Raw genomic sequence first — 25,730 nt, 5'->3', positions numbered from 1 at the left:
CAATAAAAAGTCATCGAACAAAAAGCATTTCTGTCTTGAGGTCATGTCACTTACAATAAAAACAAATCGAAAGCAAAGTTAAAAACAACAACTTTTAATTAAGGGCTTTACAGAAGAGAGAATTATTTTTTCAATTATTAGGAGACTATACTCAAAATTTGCAAACTCCGCAACTCTAGTGCGCACCAAAGCGGGACTGAGCTACAATGATACACCACTTAAATTACCGTAATTTACTTTTACATCCGATGAAATTGGTGGCGCCTCTGTAAGTTACTATGCCTTAGAATTACTGGAGAATATGTTGGTCCTCAATATTTCATGAAGTGTAACATCGTGCTCTTGTTGAACTTGCAGTTTCATTTTTAAGGAGCTTAATTTCTCCAGGTCAAAAATGTAGGAATTGCCGATTACGAACAGCCAACGTTGTTGGCTCAAACCAAACACTGCCAAGATGGTACAGTGATATAAGAAGCCCGGAAAAAAAATTAGCGTTTGCAAATGTGAACCATGGAAAACTAAGACTAAGACCCCTTGTAAACAGTGGAAATCACGGGAACAAAACCCGGGAAAACTTGCCGCTACTCAGAGATTTGGGTGCTGGATGTTGTCCATGAAACGCTCTTTTTTTATCATTTTGCAATGGAGTGTCGTGTGACAGAAAAACCGATGCTTACTAATTGGCACAGGATACATCGTGCCATTCTATATTAGTCAATTCACAAATTCACAACTTCTTATTAGACTTTTGATTTCTTATTAGCTGCCGAACGATACGTTTCCGAAAATTTGACATTACTGGAGACTGAAGCGGAAGCGTCTTATCAATTTATTTTCCCGCCAAAACTATGCTCCTGGGCTTTGCTGTCACGGAACCTCAAAAAAAAAAACCCTCCACTCCCCCCCCCCCCCACCCCCTAATAGACGATATTTCATATCTTCATTGTAATAAGCTGAGAAATAAGCTTGTCAGTGAGGGAAATGTGTTGGAGTTTAAGCACGTGCGTTTTTGAGAGGTCGTCGGCAACCGGAAGAGAACATTTCGCGCGCCAGGACAGTGGTGTCTCCCAGATTTTCATACTAATCATCTTTAATGGAGAAAAGATACTTAGAAATGTAAATGTTGGTTGTGCAAAGATAAGGAAAAACCGCTCACTTCCGCTTGCCGTCCGCGTCTCAAAAGCGCGCGTCAGCAACACACCCTTGTCATATTTAAAAGGATAAAATTGTCACGATGTGATTGAGATGACGTTCTCGTTGTCGTCGCCGTTATCGTTGCTTTAGTTTTCCTGATAAGAATGACCATTTACGGCATCCGGTCACTGTTGTCGTGACTTACCGCTAAATTGTGAATACACGCACAAAAACCTCTGTACGCGCTGGACTTGTTTTGGTACTGGAAGTAGAATAACAAATATCTGAAATATGTGTACTGACAAAATAATTCGTGTATCACATTTTTAGTTTCCATGTCAACAAGTAAGCATCAGCGAGTGTCACTGTTTTTACTGTCACACGGCAATACTCAAATGATAAGCAAGGCCGTGTCATGGTGTTGTGTCTGTTTGATTTAAACCTTGTCTAGAGCCAAAATCCAGCGCCCAAATCTCTGACTAGCGGTAAGTCTTTCCGGGTTTAGCTCGGGCTTCGTTCCCTTGATTTCCACTGTTTTAATACAAGGGTTCTTAGATCTTAGTTTTCGTAAATTCACCCGTTCTCACACAATCAGCGGGTTAAAACAGCTGGTTAAAACCATGCAGTCATTGAATATTGGTTTTCTTAATACGAGTGTCTTCATTTGTTCTTGGTAATGCGAAAGAAATCTGAAAAATTGCATACAAAATGTCTACAGTATATCCTGGAGATGGTTGTCTTCCACTGTATCAACAGGAGGTACAGTGGCACTGGATTGCCGTCTCGATCGGATGATAATACCTCACGAGCCTTGAAGGATTATATTTGTCTCGACACAGCAGTTCCACGGACACTTTTTTGGTCTTTATCTGTTGACAGCAATTGCACGATTTAACTTGCTCGTAGCTGAATCCACTTGGCGTTGAAAAAGAGAGACATGTTCCCAGGCAAGTGTTAATTCTCACTAAACGCTCTTGGCATCCAGCAACCTAAACAATGTATCGGAATCATTAAAAGAAAACCATCTTTTGGAATCATTCTCTAGCAGAGCGCTCAATCGTTTGATGCATTAGATATTACAAAGAAACAAGGAATAAGCAAATAAATAACCTTGACTTTGAGGTTGTAACCTCTCGCCTCACAGTGAACGCTTTTCAATGCTGCCCTCATTGGATCCATACTCTGTGATATGCGCAGTGAACACACAATTGCCAACGACAAAATCCACAACGTTACTGAAGAATTTGCCATTTGCTCGAAAAAACTGAAAGGAAACACAAGACATTTCACAGTAGTCAGAGGTCTGGGTTGCAAAAAAAGATGAGGTGACAAAAGCGTGCTCAAAGGTGTAATATCGGAGAGTAAATGATAAAAAGCGTGCAAAAAACAACAGCCATGTCACAAAACAGCATCGAAACATAAAAAAATGATAACTGCATGACTCTGACAAAAGAGGGAACTGTTGTTGTACACAACAGAAATAAACCAATTCCTACGGCTTAATTCTTTTTTCTTTGCCTTATTTGCAACAGATTTTTTTTGCCTATACAGTCACTTGCCAACAAAGTCTACTGACTGGAAGAATTCCAAAATAGGCCAATCAAATTGTTCGCTGCTGCTAAGAGTTGTTGATCCAATCTGATAAGGCGGCCATCTTAGATTCCCATTTCATATTTGGGCATAAATTTGGTTTTGGTTCAAACTTTTCCGATCCAAATTCATTCTGATATACTGAATCTTTGTGTCAGATAAGCTATAATGTGGAACAAAGGACGTTTCAATATTTGAAAACCAAAAGCCTATTCCAATGAAGGGCAAAGAGAAATGTCCTTACTCCTTTCTTCTCGCGCGAGCCCCTCGCGTGCATTCGATTATATGCAGTTTGGACTCCTTTCGAGAAGCGTTTTGCAGCTTCACCGATCGTACCAAGAGTATCTCTATGAAGTAACAAGATATCACTGAATAATGAATTCTCCAAAGAACGAATAATAACGTCGACCACCAGGTTCTTAACTTAATTTTAAAACATGAAACTAATTTACTCACCTGGACAAAACTCTAAACGTTTTTTTCTTTCTCTGTGCCCCAGATATAAATGCCAAAGTGAAATGTTCCTTTTTTGAAACACAGAAATCTTATGGCTACTCGTGTGGAGTTTTGGCAAAGGACCTACACGCGAAGTATTTATATCCTAACTTGGTCCAACTGAATGTTCGGTAGTTTTCAAATCGTTCAAAATTTATATAATTCAACGTTCCTCTTCCAGATGGCATATCTAATTTCAAAGCCGAAAACTTGTCAAAACCACGAGTTCGTATTTCAGTGACCTTTCATCACTTTAAACCTTAAGCGGAGAAATTAAAAGTGAACTAAAACAAGATTATGGACAAAGACCCAAAATCGGGGAGAGAAAAGAAGACAATTGAACTTGAAAAGCGTTGGTAATCAGTATGCCACGTCTTAATTTTGAAATCAAGTAATTGCGAGTCAGAACAACTTCGGGTAATTTCATTAAATATTTAAGAGCAAATATTATTCCATTAGTTGCTTAATTAAAATCAATTAAGGAACTTGGGAGGAAGTCGCGTGGATCGACTAATGTGCCGACGCGTCACGGTCACATTAGGGAGTTTAACATCTACGACGTCACAAATTTTGCATATTTAACGAGCAAAAACAATAGCTTTGCACGCTTTACACGTGCATTTTTCATTTTTGTACATTTCTTTCACGTTTTCGGCAAATCTACGACGTGAAATGACCACTCAAGTTTTACGGAGAACGTGAACAAAAGGCAGCGAATTTGAATTTTCTGTCGTAGTTTCAATATCGCACCTCCTAATTCAGTTCCTGGAGAGTTACACCAGTTTTTAGAAGTTATACAAGCCGACATAACGACGGAAAAGATAAATAAACCTGAACTTGCAATTTTAAATGACGTTTTCGTTACCGTCGCGTCGCAGATCTTAAATTCCCTATTAGCTTCAGCTGGCTACGTTAAAAATAGTTGTTTCTGGTGTTGAGATTTCAGAAGCCAAACGGCAACCACTTTCAAAAGATTCTTGCCTGTAACATCCCCGAACTTTGACCAACGTATTCTAACGACAAAAAGAAGAATCACATTGCTAAAACAACATTAATGTTTTTATTTCTCGATTCCCAGGTGACCTGACCTGATGCAAAGCTGATATGAAACAATTTTACAATTAGAATCCGTTGAAAGATGCCTGAGTTCCAAGATAAAGTTGAACACCACAAAGGTGGAAGAATCATAGCCCAGTATAGCCTGCGAACGCAAACGTATTTCCGGCGATCGTTTCTCTCGTTTCTCGTCTGCGTTCGCAGGCTACCCACACTATCGCTAAAAAGTCATGACTCAATTACCCGAGAAATCTCTTTTCCTTGTCCCGTATAAATTGAGGGGGCAGGAAACTTGAGCCATGCGTCCTTTTGAGTAGGTGGCTAGCAGTGACATAGAGACAAGCACAGGGATATTTTCCTACAATGATTTTGTTCCTTCATACGGGATTTAAATGGGACCATAGCTTCCGCGCGATATAACAGCTGCTTATGAGAAAGTGCCAGCCCAGAAGTTACGTGGCCGCCAAACAAGTTGTTAATTAATGTCTCTTAAAATACCTCCAAAAAAAGCAAGTGTTAATTACAAGGAAGTTTTAATACCCACGATCAGGAAAAAAGCTTACAACATTTTGTTCCGCTGCGAGCTATTCAACTTGTTAAGAGTCCGACAAATTAGTTCCACAGGCAACAGGGCCTCCCCTAAAGATTTAACCTTTGTTTTAATTTTGCACACCGAGATTGAGATGCCTTTTTGCTTGTTCCCATATCAATCTCGCGCAAGAACTCAACAGAAGTATGCCATATTAAACCAAAGAGAACGTGACCGTTTCAACCAGCTCTACAAAGTGCTTTATAAATAGCAGATTTAGCAAGGAAGTCCTTTCTTAGAGGGGAACACAGGAATAACTTGGCAGGTGGGCGAGAAAGAAAACATCTGTTTTAACGATGGATAAGCCAGCATATGTGCCTACTTCCTGAATTCCTCTTTTCCTGTTATTTCGTACACCACCTTCGCCACCCTCCGGCGATTGGCGAGATTCCCTCTTTAATTAATCCTATGAAAACACGAAGTCTTGCGAGCGGGATTTCACACTACATTGTCAGAAAAAAAACCACTTAACTAGCAGCAAAGCCATCTGCTATCATTGACTGAAGTGTTTGGTCGACGAACTACTCAGTCCTCCCCCTTACCATCACTTGTTTAATCACTGCCTTTCGAAGTTCGGAACGAGAACAAAATGCATGAATGCAGTATGAACAAGTGATGAAAATATAATTTAAGAAACCAGTTGGAAAATCTTTACATGAAGGATTCTGCTGCAATGCTCTACAGGTTTCCTTTTTTTTTTTTTTTCAGTTTTATGTCACAACATGTATTTTTATTCACGAGAAAAGAAGTAAAATATAACCAAAGAGAAAACTGAGGCCCTAAACAATTATCTCCAGTGAAGGATGGGTGAGAAAATGACTCCCGCATCCTCATCATTTTGCTTATTCAATCAGTCTCATGACAAAACAAAAATTACTATCTTATTTCAGTTCTGCAATGTATTTAGAAAATACTGTGATGGCTGCTCCCTTCCCACGGACGCATTAAAAGACAAATAATTCCTCAGAATCACATGCATATCGTCCCTCAGTTCATTGCTGGCACGTTTTGTGTCACGTTTCGCCAAAAATGGCCACGAGGATACAGAGTCACAATAGTGAAGGTAGGCATCAAAAGGAGAAACTGCTGTACAGATGCTTCAAGTTCCGATAGTCATTTTCGTTTGGAGATTGTGGTCCTAAAAGTAGTATAAACAAGCAAAATGAAAAAATGCCGCACTGAAGAACCACTTAACGAAACATGATAATGAGAACATGAATATGGCACAAAGAAGAGGAAAAGAGTAGCAAAAAAAAAATCTTGTCACTCACCCTGTGGAGAAGGTTTGTCCTCCTCCGCTAAGGATGACGTAGGGCGACTGGGCGTTTTTCTGTTTCTCTATCAGCAGTGCAGTACTGTTCAGCGGCGTGTCTCCCGAGTTCATCTTCTGAAGTGCCTGCGCATACAAACGAAAATCTCTCCAGTGAGCGATTTAAAATTACTGACACAGTTACCTTCTGTACAAAGTTGTTTCGAAAAGCTGTTGCTGCAAAGATTTATCGACCAGGGCTCCATAGAATTAAGCTTCAGCGTGTTAGAAGTTAACACTGTGAGCATGTAAGTGCACGCAACCTCATCGCATGCTCTTTTGTCTTTCGCCTGCGTGAAAAACAAAGGCTTCAAGTTTAATGAGGAAGGCTACTATCACGCTTCTAACGTGTTCAGTCACACTCCTTTTGTTTCAACGTGTTAACGTGCCGTGCGCGTGCGTTCACCTTACTCGCTGTTTTCCAGTGGAGGGTCACATATTATGTACTTATTGACTGAGTGGGAGTGGCCCGAGGTCATGGCGTACGGACCGAGCGCAGCGAGGTCCGTGCGCCATGACCGAGGGCCAAATATTTTCCCGTCCGGCCCGACCTAACTCAGTCAATAAGCATTTTATCATCTATCGCATCTCGCGCGCGCTTTCATCGCAAAACTATTGAGAAAATCCCCGTAAGAGGGCCGTACGCGATCCTAGCAGGGCCGGACGGCTTTTTCCGGCCCTGCTCGCGTTATCGCGCACGGCTCTCATACGGGGATTTACTCAATAGTTTTGCAATGAAAGCGCGCGCGGGTCCGTGCGGGTCATATGATAATGCGCTCGGTCCGTACGCCATGACCTCGGGCCAAATATTTTCCCGTCCGGCCCTCTCACTCAGTCAATAAGTACATAATACCGCTTTGTAACTGGTCGTATGGTATCCTTCTACATTTTTGTCACATCAGTTAGCGGTTTCTGTTATTCATACAGGAGATGAATGCATCTCAAATAATATGCAACATCGCTAACTTGACAAGATCGACGCCTGTTCGGTGGAGATACAGTAGTGCGACTTTGGGAAGATACCAGGGAGAAAAAGTGGTAATAGATGCCTTGAGGTCTATCTCACTGTTCACAACTCGACCAAATTTAACTCAATTAAATACAATTTGAAAAATTAACAAAACTCTGCTTTCTTAGGCACAGCACGTACAGTGGCAAAAGTACTGTCTGCCAAGATGCCTCTCCAGGGATTGGCAGACAGTGACCAAGCTGGTGTAAAACCATGCAACAGACTCTGTGCAACAAGATAATGATGATGACGCCGACGATGATGATAATGACAATGATTATAAATAATAACAGTGATAATATAGAAGTCTCAAGAATATCTAGCCCAATACAAGTGGTATACTAAGTAGGGAGAGTGCGAATCAATCTAATTAAAGCAGATCAATATTTATCAACTCAGTTTAGGTCACTTGAGAAGGCGGCAAAGTAAGCCGGAGTACAAGGAGAAATTCCTCTTGGAACAGAGCGGAGAACCAAACAACCCAATCAACAAATGGCGTCGAGTCCGGGATTCAAATGCGGGACACAGTGGTAGAAAAGAAGAGCGCTCACCACTGAGGCAACCTTGCTCCATGTTTCCCTTCCATTTGTTCCCAGAGAAAACCTAATACTTAGCTTCATCAACTTACCACCTCATCTTGTCTCTTCTTATTTCTTTTCTCTGATTTCATTTTACCCGATGCTTTACCGTGAAACTTATGTGACAAGTGGCGAAAAGCCTATGGAATGAAAGCACGTGTCATCTATTACATTCGCAAACAGGAGCTACTCTTTCTAGGAAAAATATTACTGGTCAGCGCAAACTACTATCACGCCCTTTGAGAGACGCGTAAAAACAAGGGAAGTGAGAAATCTTTAGTGAAACCTCCCGAACAGATGCAACTGGCTTACTTGCGTTTTCTTGGTTGGAAAATAAATCATAAATCCGTAACATTTCAGGCCATGCCATGCATTTTTTCCATTTGAGTTTGCACGACATATCATGTCACAATTTACGGATCAAAGTACCACTTCCAAAAGCGAAAATAACTGCTGCACGTTTCTAATTCCCTTTTATGAGTTCCTCACGCCTCGCACATAAAAAGGAGCATGGCACAGTTTGTGATCTTTTCACCAACAAAGAGTTAATCGCATCCCATGATTGGTAAATTTTGAACAAAGGTCTCTCTTTAAATAAATTCAATGTTAAGCTCTATTTTAAGACAAACACAACTACACGTACCTCTTTAGGCGTAAGAGAGCGACCGTTGTCATCATAGTACTCGAGCTTCACATCTGGTTTGTATTCCTGTTTGCTTTTTGACGATCCACCATATCTGGAAAAAAGAAAAAAAACCCGTCAAAATACGGACTACACGCTGCGATTCACGCGATCACATGAAAGCAAACAGTCTTCCCTCTGCCTTCCGCATAGAGGACAGCAAAAAATAACTCAAACGCTTGAGTTTTGTATCTAGTCAAACAATTGTTCGTAATGGAATGATACGATATATAAATCACCTGTCTCTGTCACGATCTCTGTCGCGGTCCCTGTCGAAATCCCTAAAACGGATATACAACACACTATTAGTTGTACTTACAGATAAATTACACCGCGGCACGAAACCAATCACTCGTCCCAATTCTGACCTACCCCTAACAATATTTCGTTCCTTGTTCTCGACAAAAGGCGTTGTTAAAAGGTACATACCGGTCATGTATGTAAACCAAAAACAACAACAACAACAATCTAGAGCATATTTCTCACCTTGATGGTCTTCCACCCCGTTCTTTCTCTTCCTCTCTGCAATAAACGAAGCATAGTGATTACAAGCGTTTACCTACGAAAGACCCGTGTTTTCCAAAATTCCTTAAGTTCAAGATAATACATTTTTACAGAAAACCGATGGACTTCCCTCGTAAGTAAATTATAACAAATTCCAAGAACACAGATAAAATTCGATGTTTTCGTTTCTGAAGACTTTAAAAGTATTGTTTCTTACCGCATTTTTTCTTCATCCACGACACCTACTGAGGGTAAAACTGGAAGTGCTTTTCCCTCAATCTTTGCTTTGGAGGTTTGTTCCAATAAACCTGTGTGACGGTGAACAATCACAAAGCCATTAGCCCTTTTAACGTAATGGAACGAAAGGGAATAGAATCGGATGGGATGTAACTGTAATGTATCTGACGCTATCAGTCGGTAATCAATCTAAACAGAATTTGTATGATTGTACCATCCTCGACAAAATGAAAAGGGTCTTTTTTCCAGTTCTTTTTTTTAAAACAGACTTCGATTTCAAAATTTTCAGAGGGTTATTACCACAACCATTAGACTGCATGCAAAATGTCAGCGGTTGAGTGGGTGGGTGAGATCAAATATGGACTGATAGCGGCAGCCAGAGGTGCCTTTACAAGCTGACGTGCCATCTCACCCTAGAGAAAGAACTGGAAAATCGCCACGAGACTTTGTGATATGTACGGGTATATAAATCCTAAACAATGCATAATTAGCCTCACTATCCTCGTTCTACAGCTAACACGCTCAAGAATCAATAAACTTCACTCTAAAGGTCTGGAATCGAAGGACCTGTGGACATGTGGAGTACGGTCCTGTGGGACTTAACCTCACAATTGGGTACCTTTCTTAGTAGCAAGAAATAAAGCTGCGGCCACTCCTTTTCCAACTAAAGGTTCGGCTTCGAGGATGCTACTTTCCGTTTCCTGAAAAAAAAAGAAAAGCGGAATAAAGAATGAAGAAGGTTTGCCTACAGTTGCCTCATCTGATCCTTCATTTTAACGCTCTCTGGCTTTTAACAGCCACTACGCGCCAGACATCTTCCAAACCTTAACTGTTTCAAAAACCGTCCTTTTTACACTTATTCCCGACACCGCGTTGTGTAAGATATTTTGTAACCAACCAGGGGCATACCACCCGAAGGCCGGCAAACCCCCGCAATTTAGCCATAGGCCCTCACATCCAACTTTCCTTGGGAAATGGAGAGCGCTTTAAGGCAACTGCCACACTTTATTACTAAAAGGACAATTCGAGGGAGGGTGAGGTGGGGAACGCTTTCACAGCACGCAGACCGCAGACCCGAATTAAGTGACAAAGAGTTGCTCCCTTCTTGATTTACACAAACCTCTTCTCTTTCTTTTTTTCTTTTTTCCTCTTGAGTCTTAACCCATTCCCAGCCCCCCTGCGGCTCAGCTTCGTCATCCCTCTCAACATCCATACGCCACTGAAAATGAAAAAACAACAACAACAGCAAAATAAGCTATTATAAACCAGAAATGCAATGGAGCTGGCTGCGGCTAATCATACCTCATTATCATCTTCATTCTCTTCCATTTGCTCTTCAGGCACACCTACGACAAAGAAAATTACAGGACATCAATTGTCTCTGTCGATGAGCTAAATAAGCTTTGTGGCTGCAAAAGGATTAGCACGGCGGTAAAGAGGAGATGGAAGTGGCTCGGACATGTGCTGCGAATGCAGAAGCAACATCACTGCGCAACAGCACTGACCTGGGCACCTGTTGGTAAGCGCAAAGTACAATGTAGGTCGTCCCAAAACAACTAGGCGCAGAACAGTTGAGAAGAAAGATCGGACGCAGGCTGGAGGTCGTTGGAGCAAGCAAGAGCTTGTGCGAGGAATAGGGACAGTTGGAGAAAACGTGTGGAGGCCTTATGCGCAACAGAGCGCGAAGAGGCGAGGTGAGATGAGGTCAACCGAAGGTTTTGTTTGGCAGAGGATAGCACAAACGTTTGAAAGGTATGTAAGTGTTCGGATAAGACTCCGCGGAAACCCATAAGAAATACAATATTCCGTTCGGCTAATCGCCCCTTATTTCATTTACCAACTAGAAGAGCGGACGAAATGAGATCTTGCCTACTTGAAGTTTTCCTTCCATATTACGACGCAAATAGAAATTAAGAAAGATGGTTGCTGAACTTACTCAAGGTTGGAATCTCTCCGAGCGTGCGACAAAACTCGGAAGTCGAGTTCAAGACAATGGCATCTGAAATACAAAGTGAGATAGTTAGACACAAGCGGAGCACAAGCACAGGCAGACCACCCTTATGCAGTCAATACAATTGGAAAGCTTTTGATTGATGCTTCCCTGTGATACGGTATATCAAGATCCATTTTTATCCTTAAAACGAAATTTAAAGCCTCCAGCTTGCCACAAAATCAAATCTATAACTTATTTCAGTAACCGCGCTTTCTACAAAGAGAAAAACTAAACTAAAGATAAGGGTTAGAGAGACAGAACTTGCGAGTTAAAGAAAAATGGAATCGCCATTTGATTTCACTTCAATACACAATATCGATTTGTTGTCATGCTCCCGACCGTTCTCGTTGTAAGAGGTCTCCCTTAAAAATATTAGACAATGATGAAATCAATGTACCCTTGTTGCCATTCTCCTCGTCTTTTTCTTGTTTTACAACTGTCGCTAGTGCCTCCATAACCTGAAAATATACCACAAGGCGACAGTTCGGACAATGTCTAAAGTAGCACAACCTTGTCTAAAGAGTAACAAAGGGATAATGGATGACAACCTTCAGCCCCACACCACAGTTTTCTGTCAAGCAAAGAATGGTGCGAGCCCAAGATATTTATCTGCCCCCTACATGTACATGTATAATGCCTAATGTAGTTCTTCTCCAAATATGGTTACAACTGTCTCTCCAACATTCTAGAGCCTTTCACTGACCAAACTGCAAGGTTTCCGTCTCACAGCAAAACCCAAACGCTGACTACAAGGACTGTATAAATTGCACACACCCTTTCAACGCCGGTTGCTTCCTTTTTCTGTTTTAATCGACGAGATCTAAGATAAAGAGAAAGGTTCATTGGTTAGGGAACCGACTATACCTACATACATACATACACACATAGCTTCATTTCGATTCGGATTTTTAGAGTAGCAAAGAAATAAGCTAGTACCTCCGACCGCTGTCGGATAATACATTTTTACGACATTCAAGGCCTGAACAGTAAACCTTTGTTTCACCAAAACTGTCTGACAATTCTGCTATGTAAGCTAACAAATTTCCTTCGCTCACAAATATTCTCATTGATGAAAAGACAAGAACAACATCCTCCTACAACACAATTGGTGTCATTTTTAATGACTTTCCATGCTCCATTTCATAAAAAAATTGGATGTGGATCCTGTGGACCTCCCTTGTTTATCTTGATCATTCTCTTTTAGCCCTTCTTTCTCTTTCTCTGCCTAGCGGTGCTGATAAAAAAATGCTTACCTTTCCAATGCCAACTGGAGTTCCAACTGAGCTTCATCTTCTTCATCTAAAGCAGTGTGATCTGTTTCATCCAAAAGTTTTTCTAAAGTGGAAATAAAAATCATTTGCGGAAGCATTAATATGATTGTCCATAACATCGCTTCAGTTTATTATGACTAACATATTTACAAGGATGATAATGTAATGGATTTGATGATAAAAATTACGGGCAGAAACATACTTATTAAAGACAACGTTTCGGTCTCCTCATAACACCAACATTAGGTCAAATATAATATTTTACAGATAACTCGAATATTAATGTTCAAGATTAAGTTCAAAGTCCCTAGAGGCTAGGTGAAAAGTTTTGCCTTTATCGAGTCACATTGGATATTCAGACACGGTTTGTGCTCGCGAATATTAATGATATTCGCGAGCACAAACACATGTATTGTATGTCAAGAGACTGGCCCCGGTCTTAAGATCACTAACATGTAAAATACATGTGTTTTGCCAACAAGGTATTTTTTCGACAAAAGGAAGACAGAAATAACTTACAACAAACCATTCGTTCCAGTAAGTAATCTTAAAGGCATTAATTTACGATACTCTTGAAACACAGTCTTTTAGATGCCCTGGTTGAGAAACTCAGAAAAACTGAGGAAATCTTTCTTGCAGATATTCTGAAAAATGCCGTACAGATTCGGGCCTCAATAAAGTCAATAATGTAGTGTAGCTACATTGGGGTGATTACTGGTTTAAACTACCGAGTTTTCACTCAAAAATAAACAGCTGTTGTTGTTGTTGTTGTTGTTGTTACTGACTTAAGCACTGTAAGGGTATAATTATCACCAGAAATTGCTCCGATGGTCCTGGGAACGTTTCTCAACTCCATACACACAAGTTTTATAAGATGCATGTACATGTGAGGCTGTACAAACCAACCTTCTTCATCTGGTGCCAGAGGATCCACTTCCATCATATCATCATCATCTTGCTCTTTTTCATTTCTCTTGGGTGCATTCTTTAGGATCGACTTGACACTTCTGATTGGAAGGAAAATAACTTCTTGAGGTATTCTGAACAGCTTTTCAAGGGCTTATAATTTTAGCGGCTTGGGAAATTGAGTACATTGAGTAAAGCACCTGTCTGCTTAGAGGTGCATTTTTCTCAGTTTAAAACCTGGCTGGGCCTACAATCTAGGTCTCCATTAGCAGTGACAACTGTAAACAGTGCACCCTTCTGGTCTTTTGGAAAACGAAGATGCATCACCGGCATTATCTCACAACTTAAAAAGGAAAGCTTTCAGTCTGTCTGTATGCGCTGCACAAATGTACCTTGATCCACGATCACTGTTCAAATCTGTTTGACCCGGTAAGTCTTCAAGATCATCTGCCTATCAAACAAGCAAATGAACATGTTAATTCCATGGACTTGTATAACCGATAGATATAGTAAGATTATATGGAAGGGAGTGGAAACCTGAGAGAAACTGTAGTATTGATACTGGATGGAAATATACTTTATTCATTTCCTTGACCAGTCAGAGATAAATTGTGGGAGGATGAATGTGAAGGTTTTTGGCTGTAAAGACAGTGATTAGTGATTGTGGTCTTTCTGTTCTTCATAAAGTACACTCATCAAATAACTTTACACCAGGTACATGTATACAGTAAGAAGCTTTCAGAACACTAAATTTGAGGTTTTCGATTCTTCAATAAGACAATGTAATATAATATTCATCAATCCTGGGCCCCATTACATTGCTTTACCTTTAATATTTCTCTCTTCTTGATTTTTCTTCTTTTCTTGGGTCTTTTAAATTTCACCTTGTAAATGTACGAAGGTCATAAAACGTACAATGTCATTTGCAATTTGTTAAATAATAATTATTAAATAGTCCTAATCTTAAATAATTAAATAATTATTAAATAACCCCTTAACCCTAACCTCACAAAATAAATTTGTTGGTGTACAGTTGCTGATTTGGTACTGTCAGTATTGTTTTTTGACAACATGCACAAATTCTCTCACTGCTCCCTCTTTAATACTAGCCATTCTTTCAGCAATGTTTAAGTCTGTTCTGATATTTTTAGGATTAATATTCACAAAGTGTCCTGATCAACCATTTTTATTATTTCCATCACAGGTGGATTTTAGGTTTGGTCTAATACTGTATGATGCATGAGAGACTACATACAACTGTATAACTTCTTTGCAATCATTAATCAGTAGGCCATTTGTTTCCCCCACATTTTGCATAAGCATTGTTTCCAGTCTCTCTTGGAACTTACAATGGTCCCAAGAGAAAACGAAAACAATGCTTATGCAAAATTTGGGGGGAAATACAAAGAGTATAATTAAAGTTGTTTTTAGAAAGTGGTCTATATGTACATGTACATAATTATGCTATAAGGAGTAAATTCAACTACTGTAAAGTTAACAGAGTGCATTTATTTAACAAAAAGTCTCACCATTTCTTCCTGAGTGTAGTATTCTACTGCTAGTTGAGGTTTGGCTATTTCTAGTGAGACCTAGAAAACAAGTTAAAAGCAATACCTGAAGTACAATTTGATTAGTTAGATCTAAAACTATCCTTCAAGTTGTGCTTACCATCTGTGCTTTTAACTTGGCTTGTATCTGTTTTTGAAATGGGAACAAAAACAAAATAATTTAGATAATTTAATTATTAAATTGACTAAATTATAGAAAAACGTAATTTGTCAAAACTGACCAAACTGTTGTAGAACCATAGTCTTAATATGTGTTGTAATAGTTAAAAATATAAAAAACAAAAACGTAGCTTCTAAGTGCTAATTACATGCTCTACATCTGTATTTAGTGGCAATCACTAGTGGAGTAACCATCAACTGTTCTTGAGCATGAACAGCTCTGGTTTACTCACTATTGTCACACTTTGATTCCAAGTTTGAAAGACAGTAATCTAAATTGTTACATGTACCAGTACATAGATGTAGCAAAAGGAAAGGTGTGTGGCTTTCAATGACTACACTTTTACTTGAGTTTTCTCTATCTACACATACCTTTTTCACCTCATTTTCTTTTGATAAGTCATGTGCCCCTCCTGAATCTTGAAATGAAAACAACGAAAGTGTATCAGAAAAAGGACGAGTACTGTCCTGAGGCTCCTCAAACATACGTAGCACTGCTGATTTTAGTAAGTTAAAATAATGATAGCTTTGCTTTCAGCTAGCCAATCCATTACTACACTGTACTCCACCCGCATCTTCTTAAGATCCTAGAATAAACTGGGTTTTGTTATTGGAAATACAGATGACAATGTCAAATGCAAAGACAGAGATCATCTGAAAATCATTTGTCTCTTTACCCAGAACAAATGATTGCTTTTGCTCCCCATCTATTTCTTCATCATACTTTTGCAGCAGTCCTCTTGGCTTGGTCTTAAATGAAAATATTAATTTGAAATTAGAACACTTACATAATTATAATAATACATCAAAATGAAGTACATTTATTTATGGTTTATTATGATTATCAACAATTAATTTTGTTACTTTTCTTAGCAGGCAATACAGCATAAGCATAACAAAAGAACCAAGTGGAACTGAGAGAAGTGTTTTTGTAATTATATTGGTGTGATGCCATTTCAAGCATCTTTCTGTCGAATTTGAAGATGACAGACAAAGCAAGTGCCATCTCTAATAAAAATTTGGGAAATTCACTCTGAAGTCTCCTTACAAGTTACCAGATAAATATGAATCAGACTCTTACCATTCCATATTCATCCATTTCTGGTTCATCATAAGGCCTGTAGTCAGGTTTCCTTTTTCTAAGCTCAATGTTTTTTTCCCCCTGAGGAGGAATGGCAAAAATATCACTATTGACTGTTAACATTGGACACTAACCCTGATGGAGCAAGTTGGAGAGCTACACTGTGCCTACTGAAGCATACAAGAGAAAACATGATGCATAAGTACAACTTATTTAAAGAGTTGTTCTTTTGCATGTCAAGTTGGGAAATGATTACCTACTTCATCTTACCTTTTCTTTGTCCATAATATTTACATTAACTAGAGTGTCACCCTCTTCATCCAAAACAGCTAAAAATAATAAAAGGAGGGTGAACTAAACTGCATGTACTGAAATTATTGATAATCTACAACACAGGGTAACATATTGCATTTAATGAACAAACAAAAACACCAGATGATGAGAAAATAAATGAGTTTAATCAAGCTCTATCAATGCCTAAAATTAATGTTGATGAATCTATAGAATAATTATTTAATCTTGTTATCTGCTGACAACTACTCCTAATCCTTTTTTCAGAGGGATGCTACCTGCATTTTCTGAAGTTTTTGGCTTTTGGACCATGATAATGTACCCCTTTCTTTCTCTCCTTAAAACTTTGAGTGTGCTTTTAAATCTTTACAATTTTAACAGCAAGGATTAATGAACCCTACCTTTGATTATCAGTACAGAAAAAGGAAACTTGAAAAACTTCGAAATAACTTACAGGCATCTTTCAAGGTCAATATTGTTGTACTTTCCTCCTGGAAAAAGAAGTCATAATTATCAGCCTGGTAAATTATTTTTGTTTCCACTGTTGACATTCGTCTCATTTTTTAAAAGCCAGATTGAAAAGGAGAATAGGGTATACTGCTTGTAACCTTCTAGGGGAATCACAAGCTAGAGACCTGTGCTTAATATAGGTTTGTAGTACTTCACAGTAATCACTTGCCAGTTTGGTCACTGCCACAGATTTTTCTATAATTATATTAGCCCTCTGTTTTCACTTGTAACACTAAACTGTATGATCCTGGCATTGTTTACTTGTCAGAATTTGCCTTCAGTTTGATAAAAAGCAAATCATGAAATCAAAACAACAGACAACAATGGGTAATCTGAATAAAGCCAAACAACAATGAGGTCTTTTCTGTATACATAATTGTATCTTGTTACTTTTTTCTTGACTCAAACTTCAAGGTTCAAAAATCACTTGATAAAATTAATAACATGGAACGATTGACTATTAAAAAAAGGAACAGTTAAAAAAATTAATCCAAGAACATTAACGTTATACATACGTGTAACTTAATAAGACCTTCACAATTTTTAAACTTGCTAAATATGACGCACCGTGAAATGTTCTTGAGAATGCTCAACTTTTAATCCCCTCAAATCTCTGTTGGAGTAGCTCTGTAACAAAACACAGCATGAGCATGAACTCTTTAGCAAGGTAGTACACCATGGTCCTCAAAATTTAATGAACTAGCAAAATCAATTAGAAAATGAAAGTCTCCATCTTTCAGCAAAAGCACTTCACCCATTCACTCCTCAGGTGGCCTGGGATACCCCCAGTTGATCAGTAAAATTGTCTGGCATTGGACAGAGTAAAATCTGTTACATGTACCATATTTACCTGTGTATAAGTCGATCCCCCATTTTTGATGGCAAAAAAAGCAATTTCTTAATTTCTTTGTTATAATTATTTCTGCTAGTGAGGAGTATCTTCAACATTTAGAGTTGGACAAATCCTTTTTCTTTTGTCACTCATTTTGAAGTCTCTTGTCCACTACGTTCATTATGTCCAAGACAACATTATTATGTTAATTTTGAATAAATCATGTAGCTGGAACTTGGCTCTTAGACTAAATCTTTGACCAGTGTATAAGTCGAGGGCGATTTTTGGAGCTTCTTTTGAGGCCATAAACATTCATACATACATACATACATACATACATACTTAATTGGTCGCTCCCCATAGGGGCTTTTCAGGGCCAATGAAACACAACGAAGCTATGGAACAGCGACTGTTAAGAATCCCAACTGGCCGGAGGCAAACCATGCAGTTGGCTATTTACAAGTGCAGCTGTGAAGTTGAATCAGGGACCACCAGGATCAAATTCAACGAGTGGTCAGAGCAAGTTTGAACCCGGGATCTGTGGATCTCAAGGCAAGCGCCCTAACCACTGGGCCAGACTACCTCCTCAAAAGGTCGTCTTATACACAGGTAAATACGGTAAGTCTCACTCCCAGGAGTCAATGGGTTTATGGTGTCAACACTACAGATGTTTGATAAACCCATGACAGAAATTTCAATTTGATAAAAAAATTACAGTGTATTTACTTGTTGTCTTCTTCTTGAAAGGGATCCAAATTCTTCTTCTACCAAGTTGCTGATTCCAAACTCTTCATCCATCTCAGCTAATAGCTGTGCCTGTTAAAGGGTACAACCAGAAAATATCAAAAGCTACATCTACAGGCACGTTACATTCTTTTACAAGATAACAATTGAAAACAATATCATTGCCCTTTAATGTGGGCTTGCCAAAATACTCAGCAAAGTTTCATATGAACCAGTCACACACTATAGATCCAGGAACCAAGAACTTGTATGAACACCAATATTAATGCTGAAAAAAATTAAGTTTACTGTATACTACAGTATCAAATTGATTTAAAATAATAGTACCCCATTCAAGCACAGTGTTACAGAGCTACAATCGTCATGTATAATAAAACAATGTGATTATTATTGAAAGTAGGACTTCTCTTTGCTGGCCAAACCACTAACAAGATCTGATTTCTAAGGTCTGAAAATTAATTATCTTTGCTTTGCTTTTGAGCATTGTGTCCAAATTAAAAATTCCTCAGTGACCAAAACTCAATTACTTTGTGTTTATCAAAGCCCTTACTCGCTTTTCAGCCAAAACCTTTTCCTGTTCATTTTTCCTGCTTTTGGCCACCCATGATGCAGCACTGTCATCCTCATCAATGTCTCGGCTTCCAAGCGTCTTCACTTTGCTATCCATATAAAACAACTTGCAGTGAAATCTACTGGTATCAATCCATCCAGTACCAGAACATTGTGAAAAAAATGAGGCAACTCTCTGACTACCCTTCACAGCCAATCCCAAGTACAGTATGGAAATGCTTATTGGACAAACTAATGGTTGAGGAAAGTTAATAGAGATTTTGAGGAATGAGATTACATGTATAAAGATAACTGGGACTGGTCAATGATACTACGAATAATAATGTATGTGCATTTGTTGAAACAGATGCAAAAGCAATGATGTCAAGTAATTTAAAAATAACTACATCTGTGAGCATCATGCAGGATTTTAGTTGTATCCTGCACCTACTGTTGTGTAGGTGTTTTTTACTGTACACACTCTTGCTGGAACATGATTTGCACTTTGTAAATAAGGTATAAAATAAGTTCCTTTTAACCATCTTGTTCAAACTCCCTGATGAAGTCTGCATAATAAGAAGAAACCAGTAGAGAAATAAAAGCAATTTGACAAGATCTGCTGCTGTGTGCTGCTCACTAGTATTTATTTTAAAAATTATAATAATAACTTAAAAAAAATACCTCAGTTCTTGCATTTGAAATTATGATTACATGTACATGTATGATACCACACTGTCTTAAAAATGTCAGAATAAGTTTCTTATGTACGCAGGAAGGGCATTACAGTCAGGTAGGGCACTGTTCAAGTATCCGAGTAGTCCACAGTTTATAACTGATTTTGCACTTTAAATACAATCCTTCAAGCAAGTGTTGTGATTGTGAAGATCTGGACCTCAAACAACCAAGTTACAGTATTTCGGTTGTTACCATTAATTAAATAAAACATGAAGTGCCAATGTTGCAATTTAATTATGTATTATATAGTTATTGTGTGGTGAGAATAACAATAGTTATTATTGCAAAACAAAATATTTCCCTATAAGCTGGTTACTGTATGCACATGACTTTACTTTAAAAATGTGTCATCCAGTGCATACGCATCTGTACATCTGGCCTCAAAATGTTCACTTTGCAAAAGTAATAATTAAGTTAACATAAAGAAACATATAATTATCTGAAGTTAATTTCTTGAGTTTTCACTTCTAAAAGCCCCCCTCAAGTTAGGTAAAAGTTGACAAAAATTTAGACTGTTGCTTGTATCATAACCAAGCTAGTAAGTCAGTACCTGAGATGATAATTGTCACAAAGTTCATTTCAATTCAGACTTAAAGAGTTTTTGAATTGCAAAGCCTTAGTTCATGACTTCATATCAGAGATTCATGCATGTCCCTGGCTTAATGACTTATTTATTTTTCAGTATTGCAGTATTACAGGGTAGCAAGTGAGGAAATTTTCCTCATAAAAGAAAGAATTTAAGTTGATGTTTTGCTTTTTACTGTGATAAGACAAAACGAGCCAACAGTCAGTCAGTGTTATTTTCTAAACTTACCCCAACTTTTTGTTTATTCTTCTTTTTTCTCTCATTTCTTCTAATTTTCTTTTAAACTGAAAAGAAAAATGAATTTATTGTTTACAGATTTTGATGCCAACCTCATGGAACATGCACGATGACTATCGTCACTTCTTATCCTTAAGCTCACTTACATTTTCAGTTTCTTTCTGGTCAGACATATTGATGGCAGGGACATGTACATCTTCTTTGAGAGAATTTGTCTTTTCTTTCAACATAAAAAAGATTACATCTGTTAGGAGATAATGTAATAATAGTCACAGAGGCTGTAAGCATGACTGATTTATTAGTTATGTAACAGTACATGAAGTCTGGTGTTTTTTGGCAAATTTGGGCTTACCCTTAACCTAACCGGTAAAGTCTCTGTTAGGAGCCTGAAAGGCCTATCAGGCCGGCGCTTATAATAATAATATAATAATAATAATAAAAGATTTATACCGCGCCGGTATCCTACTGTTCAAAGGCGCCTTACAAAACTTTAATATTAACACTTAAACAGCTAAAATTAACTATAAAAAGCTTTTCTAAAAAGGAAAGTTTTTAATCTACTTTTAAAAAAAGACACAGACGGAGCGTTTCTAATTTCAAATGGCAAAGCATTCCATAATGATGGTGCTGCTACAGAGAAAGATCTCCGGTTTCCGTAGCATGAAGCGACTACGAGTATTTCTACTTCCCCCTGGATGGGATGCTAGTCCATCGCAGGGTACCCCCAGCATTTTCACCGGTACCCATTTATACACCTGGGTGGAGAGAAGCACCGTGAGAGTAAAGTGTCTTGCCCAAGAGTACAACTCAATGTCCCCAGCCAGGACCCAAACCTGGACCACTCGATCTGGAGTCGAGCACTCTAACCATGAGGCCACCGCACCTCCCTAACAGACCGAGGGGAAATTCCTAACAAGCAGTAGTGCACGATTCTTGTCACAAACATCAACTTCAATTACTCTGTCAGATATCCTGAATGTGATAAGATGACCCAATCTTATGGGTCATCTTTTTTAAAAGATAAATTACCATCGATACATAAATAAGTAAAACATATATACATGTACTGTAAGACATCATTAAACAATTTGTTCACCAAGTATTGATTTTCTTTGGCTCCTTGTTTACACTCCCAATGCAGAGCCTGTGATCATGCAAGCTCCAGGAAATCATTCCATTCAAAAATTTACAAAAACTAATATCCCCACAACTGGTAAGAAAGAAAAAGACACGGAGACTTTCTAAGACTGTCACACAACTTTAAATGGGGAGCAACTGTAAAGAGATTGATTATTTTTAAATTGTTTTAATATATATGTACCTTCTTTTTCTGTTGATGAATCAGGAACTTCAAGTGGCTTAAGCCCAAGTTTGATTCTGAGCTTACTGTAATAAGTAGTAAAATCATTGTTAGTAGCTTTTAAATTAAATTGCTGATACTTAAAGTGCTACAATGATAAAAAATCACTCCTTTTTTTCTTCAGATTTTGAAAGTGTGATTACTCAACACTTGACTGGCAAAATTTTAAGCTTTGATTTTTATCCAAAGGCTATTTACTTGAGTGTAAGTTTTGGATTTCACCGTCCACCATTAGTCATGTTCCAAACTGACCAATTGGACCTCAGAGGGTTGAATCTAGGGAAAAGTGACGTCATTTACTTAAAATTTTAGCGTTTAAACGCAGCTTATTATACATCCCATCTGCAAAACACTAGTTTAAAAGTCTGAAAGCCCGAAACTCCTGCACTGCTTATTAATTCAGCTGCGTACACACACATTGCATTCTTAAATTATTGAGTCTTTGACGTCATTTTCTCCTCAATCCAGCTCTCTCAAGATTTTAAAGTTAGTAATGGCGGACCACATGAACAGGAATATTCCAGTTAAAATAAACAGGTGTCTTAGGGTTAGGTAAAACTTCAATCAGTTACTGTTTAGCTAACATAGTTTTGAAATCCAAGGAATAATAAAAGATTGTTTTTTTTGGTCATAGTAGCACTTTGAGCATCAGTTCTTGAATCTTTTGATGATAATATGGTATGCCACCAACAGTTTTAAATTAAGGTTAACCTACATGTAGTTCCTCATGAGAGTGACACTTAAAGATTTTATTCTGTCTAATGCCAGAGGATTTTATTGGTCAATGAGTGCCACTTAAGGGGTAAAGGGTTAAGTAAAGATTTGTGTTGATTTGGTATCTGTAGCTTGTAATTTGTACCCAACAATAATCTGTTCAGTTCTTTAAAAAAACATATCCCCAAGTCTTGTTTTGTTCTTTGAATGCAAGTATTCCCGGAGGAAATTCTTGATCTTGTATGTCTCTTTCCATTCTAATCAGTAACAAGTGCAAGAGCATTACCTGGACTACTTCAAACTACTATACCAAAAAAGTTCATGAAAAGTCTTACAACTTCTAAACAACAAATGAAACAGATTATTTTTCCAATATTCATTTCCACCAAATTTATGGAATATATGTTGTTCTACAGAAAACTCACTGTCTCTATGCATAGTTAATAATGCTTTGCTTAAAGAAGAAAACAAAATATGGATGAAGCTTACTTGGTTTCCTCTACACTTAATGATATGTCTCCCTGTGTTTGTTGGTATGGTGGTACACCATTACCTATAAAGCAATAAAACACACTGACAGTTTTTGCTAAATTGTAATGTAGATTCTACTTACTTTATTACTATCTTGTGAAATTAATAGTAAAAAACCCAATATAATTAGCATACTATTTTGATGCATACTGTCGTGATCATTCCAGGACAAAATTGCTTTTCATTTCTTGTAACCCTTTGCAGCTCGGATCCAAGTTGTTAGGGTTAGGTTAGGGTTCAGAGTATGATAAAGTATCTATTATAATCTGTAATAGTTATTCTGACAAATGTACCAATAACATCACAGATCATGTGACAGATGACTTACATCTATGCTGAACAATTGCTTGATTTTAAATGTGATTTTAGCATAGTTTGTCAAAGTATCAGTCAAACAACAGCCATTTCAATACTACAAGTACATTCTCCTGGACAATTGATTCAATCAACATCCGACATTCTTGGATTCAAGCCATTTTCAGTTTTACAGACACTATAATTTGTTACCCTGAAAACCCATCTTACAATAATTGTAATTATTATGTTTGTTGCAGTTCTAGCTCAATAGACCAAATTGGCTAACTCAACGTTAAACCCAATTCAAACCCTTTGGGAATAAAACCTTTTGTTTCAGGTATTTCCATATGATTTATATGTGAACACTACACTATAAAGCAAATACAATGCACAAAGAATCTTAACCCCAGGAGATTTCAATTGGGTGCAACAGTGAGTTAGCTGATTTGGTCTGTGGCTCGAACAAGTGTTAAATAGTTTATGCAGGCTACATGTAGAAATCAAAAGGTTAAGGGTTTGATTCGGCATCCAGACAATTCACTTCTTGGACAACATTAGCACTGATTTTGTGCACTGATTCAACTACTGACTTTCGTCTCAGCCTCATACTAGAGTTGATACAGTAGAATAAAATTAGGGTTTGGGTTCGTAATTAGTTTTGGTTCACGTTCAAGTCACTTTTTAAAGAGGGATGACAATTATCTGGGTCTGATATGAGAGTAACTGCTGAATATACGGCGGTGTTTTTTTGAAGAACGAGGCAGAATACAATAGCTGTTATTCGTCTGCAAATAAGTGGCTGGCTATTCGGCAGTTGCCCTGATATGATATGACTGTTTTGCTCAAGTTATATTAAAATTAACTGAATGGAGTGTAATGTGAAGTGCTAGATTTCAATCCCATATAAAAAGTTGTTTAGGGCATTCTTCAAATCTTAAGTACCATGGCTGCTGTGATCTTCACGCGCCGATTCTTCCACAGCATATTCAAACAAATCATCATAGTCTTCTCTCTTGCTCTTTTTCTTTTCCACTCTATCGACATTATCCTCTGTGGCGTGACTCCGTTTGTATCTGCTCCTTTCTTCCTTACGTCGTCTTTCTTTATCCGAATCTCTGTCCCGATCTTTGTCATCTTTTTCCCGGTGTTTGCGATCCTTGTCTCTTTTGCGTTCCCTATCTCTGTCCTTATCTTTCTCTTTATGCTTTTTAGAAGATCCCATTTCAGTCTTGGGAAACGTAAACCCAAAAATTATCAATTCCAACACCCTCTCTATGCGCAGCGAAAACGTCGGGAGGCCATGATGCTTTTTCTTGAGCGACCAGGCAATTCCTTTGTAGCCTGGCTTGAAAGTCACGTGACCGTAAAGGTATTATTTATTAATATTTAAAAAATTTAGGAAATAAGATTTTTAGAGAGAATAGCCCTTTTCACGGTTAGTTTTTCTCATTTGCATTACAATATAATCTAACATGTATGTTAGGCAATTTCGGGCTATTTTGTAGTTTTAACCCGAAATTGCCTCGCATCCAGGGTACATTACATTGTGATCCATGCAAATAAGAAAAACTAACCGTGAAAAGGGCTATTGGTTCAGGGCTAAGATCGGCCAACGATCGAAACGTCATCTAGGAAATCTTTCTTAGAACTGAACTTGAACCCCTTCATTCGATTGAAACAAAGGGTTCTTTTACTCGAGACTCAACTCTTAGAGGGTAATGTGAAGTGCTAGCTTCTACCCATGTAAGCCATGTGAACGTTGGCCCTACTAATGAGAATGAACCCACACAAGGATCAATCCTGTGTCAGTACAGGTCCGCCTGTCAGGGTCGAGTGTTTACTAGGTTGACTGAGTTTGCTCATGGTGCGCAACAAATGATTCAAAATTACTCTTGGTCGAAGAGTTCATAAATTACTTGTCACTTGGATTTGACAGCTGTCTGTGAGTGAGGTCTCGCACACAATTAGCTGGTTCACGGTTCAGCTTTTTAATAATGCAACTGCCACTAGAGATCAATATGGGTAATTTGTCTTCGAAGTCATTTGAACAGTGAGTGTTTTTTTTTTAAGGGATTTGTCTTTTCAGTCACTTGGATCGACGTTGGCATAAACACCACAGCGGCCACGTTAATGGATGAACCAAAGAAATTGACGCAAATTGTTTCTTTTGTTTTCGCACACCA

The 25,730-nt window shown here is 38.2% G+C and overlaps 1 protein-coding gene and 1 long non-coding RNA gene across 2 annotated transcripts; one reads left to right on the top strand and one right to left on the bottom strand.

The window, feature by feature from the left end:
* The first annotated feature begins 1,535 nt into the window (after nt 1-1,535).
* LOC137984335 (uncharacterized) lies at nt 1,536-4,425 on the top strand. Its single transcript, XR_011119111.1, has 3 exons — nt 1,536-1,619; nt 2,014-2,081; nt 4,298-4,425. It is a non-coding gene; the product is annotated as an uncharacterized lncRNA (long non-coding RNA).
* LOC137984334 (U4/U6.U5 tri-snRNP-associated protein 1-like) lies at nt 4,257-24,867 on the bottom strand. Its single transcript, XM_068831488.1, has 32 exons — nt 24,490-24,867; nt 23,209-23,272; nt 21,967-22,031; nt 20,792-20,865; nt 20,637-20,692; nt 19,089-19,197; nt 18,521-18,610; nt 17,530-17,589; nt 16,907-16,943; nt 16,432-16,490; nt 16,162-16,242; nt 15,758-15,830; nt 15,453-15,499; nt 15,022-15,048; nt 14,883-14,942; nt 14,181-14,237; nt 13,746-13,804; nt 13,354-13,454; nt 12,430-12,511; nt 11,951-11,996; nt 11,574-11,634; nt 11,120-11,182; nt 10,486-10,529; nt 10,304-10,402; nt 9,803-9,884; nt 9,164-9,254; nt 8,929-8,964; nt 8,682-8,723; nt 8,404-8,497; nt 7,811-7,900; nt 6,136-6,260; nt 4,257-6,002 (listed from the first exon to the last, which is right to left on the bottom strand). Exons 1-32 carry the CDS (start codon nt 24,767-24,769, stop codon nt 5,978-5,980), a joined length of 2,379 nt encoding a protein of 792 aa, XP_068687589.1. The 5' UTR covers nt 24,770-24,867; the 3' UTR covers nt 4,257-5,977.
* Between the last annotated feature and the right edge of the window lie 863 nt (nt 24,868-25,730).

Source organism: Montipora foliosa, chromosome 14, assembly GCF_036669935.1.
Source record: "Montipora foliosa isolate CH-2021 chromosome 14, ASM3666993v2, whole genome shotgun sequence".
NCBI lineage: Eukaryota > Metazoa > Cnidaria > Anthozoa > Scleractinia > Acroporidae > Montipora > Montipora foliosa.
This window is presented reverse-complemented; position numbering and strand designations above follow the sequence as displayed.

Coding starts and splice junctions, on each gene's coding strand:
- LOC137984334 (XM_068831488.1), bottom strand. CDS start 24,769: ATGGGATCTTCTAAAAAGCATAAAGAGAAAGATAAGGACAGAGATAGG. Junction 20,693..20,791: donor ACCAGAAAGAAACTGAAAAT/GTAAGTGAGCTT, acceptor TTTTCTTTTCAG/TTTAAAAGAAAATTAGAAGA. Junction 16,944..17,529: donor ATTCTCAAGAACATTTCACG/GTGCGTCATATT, acceptor TTCTTTTTCCAG/GAGGAAAGTACAACAATATT.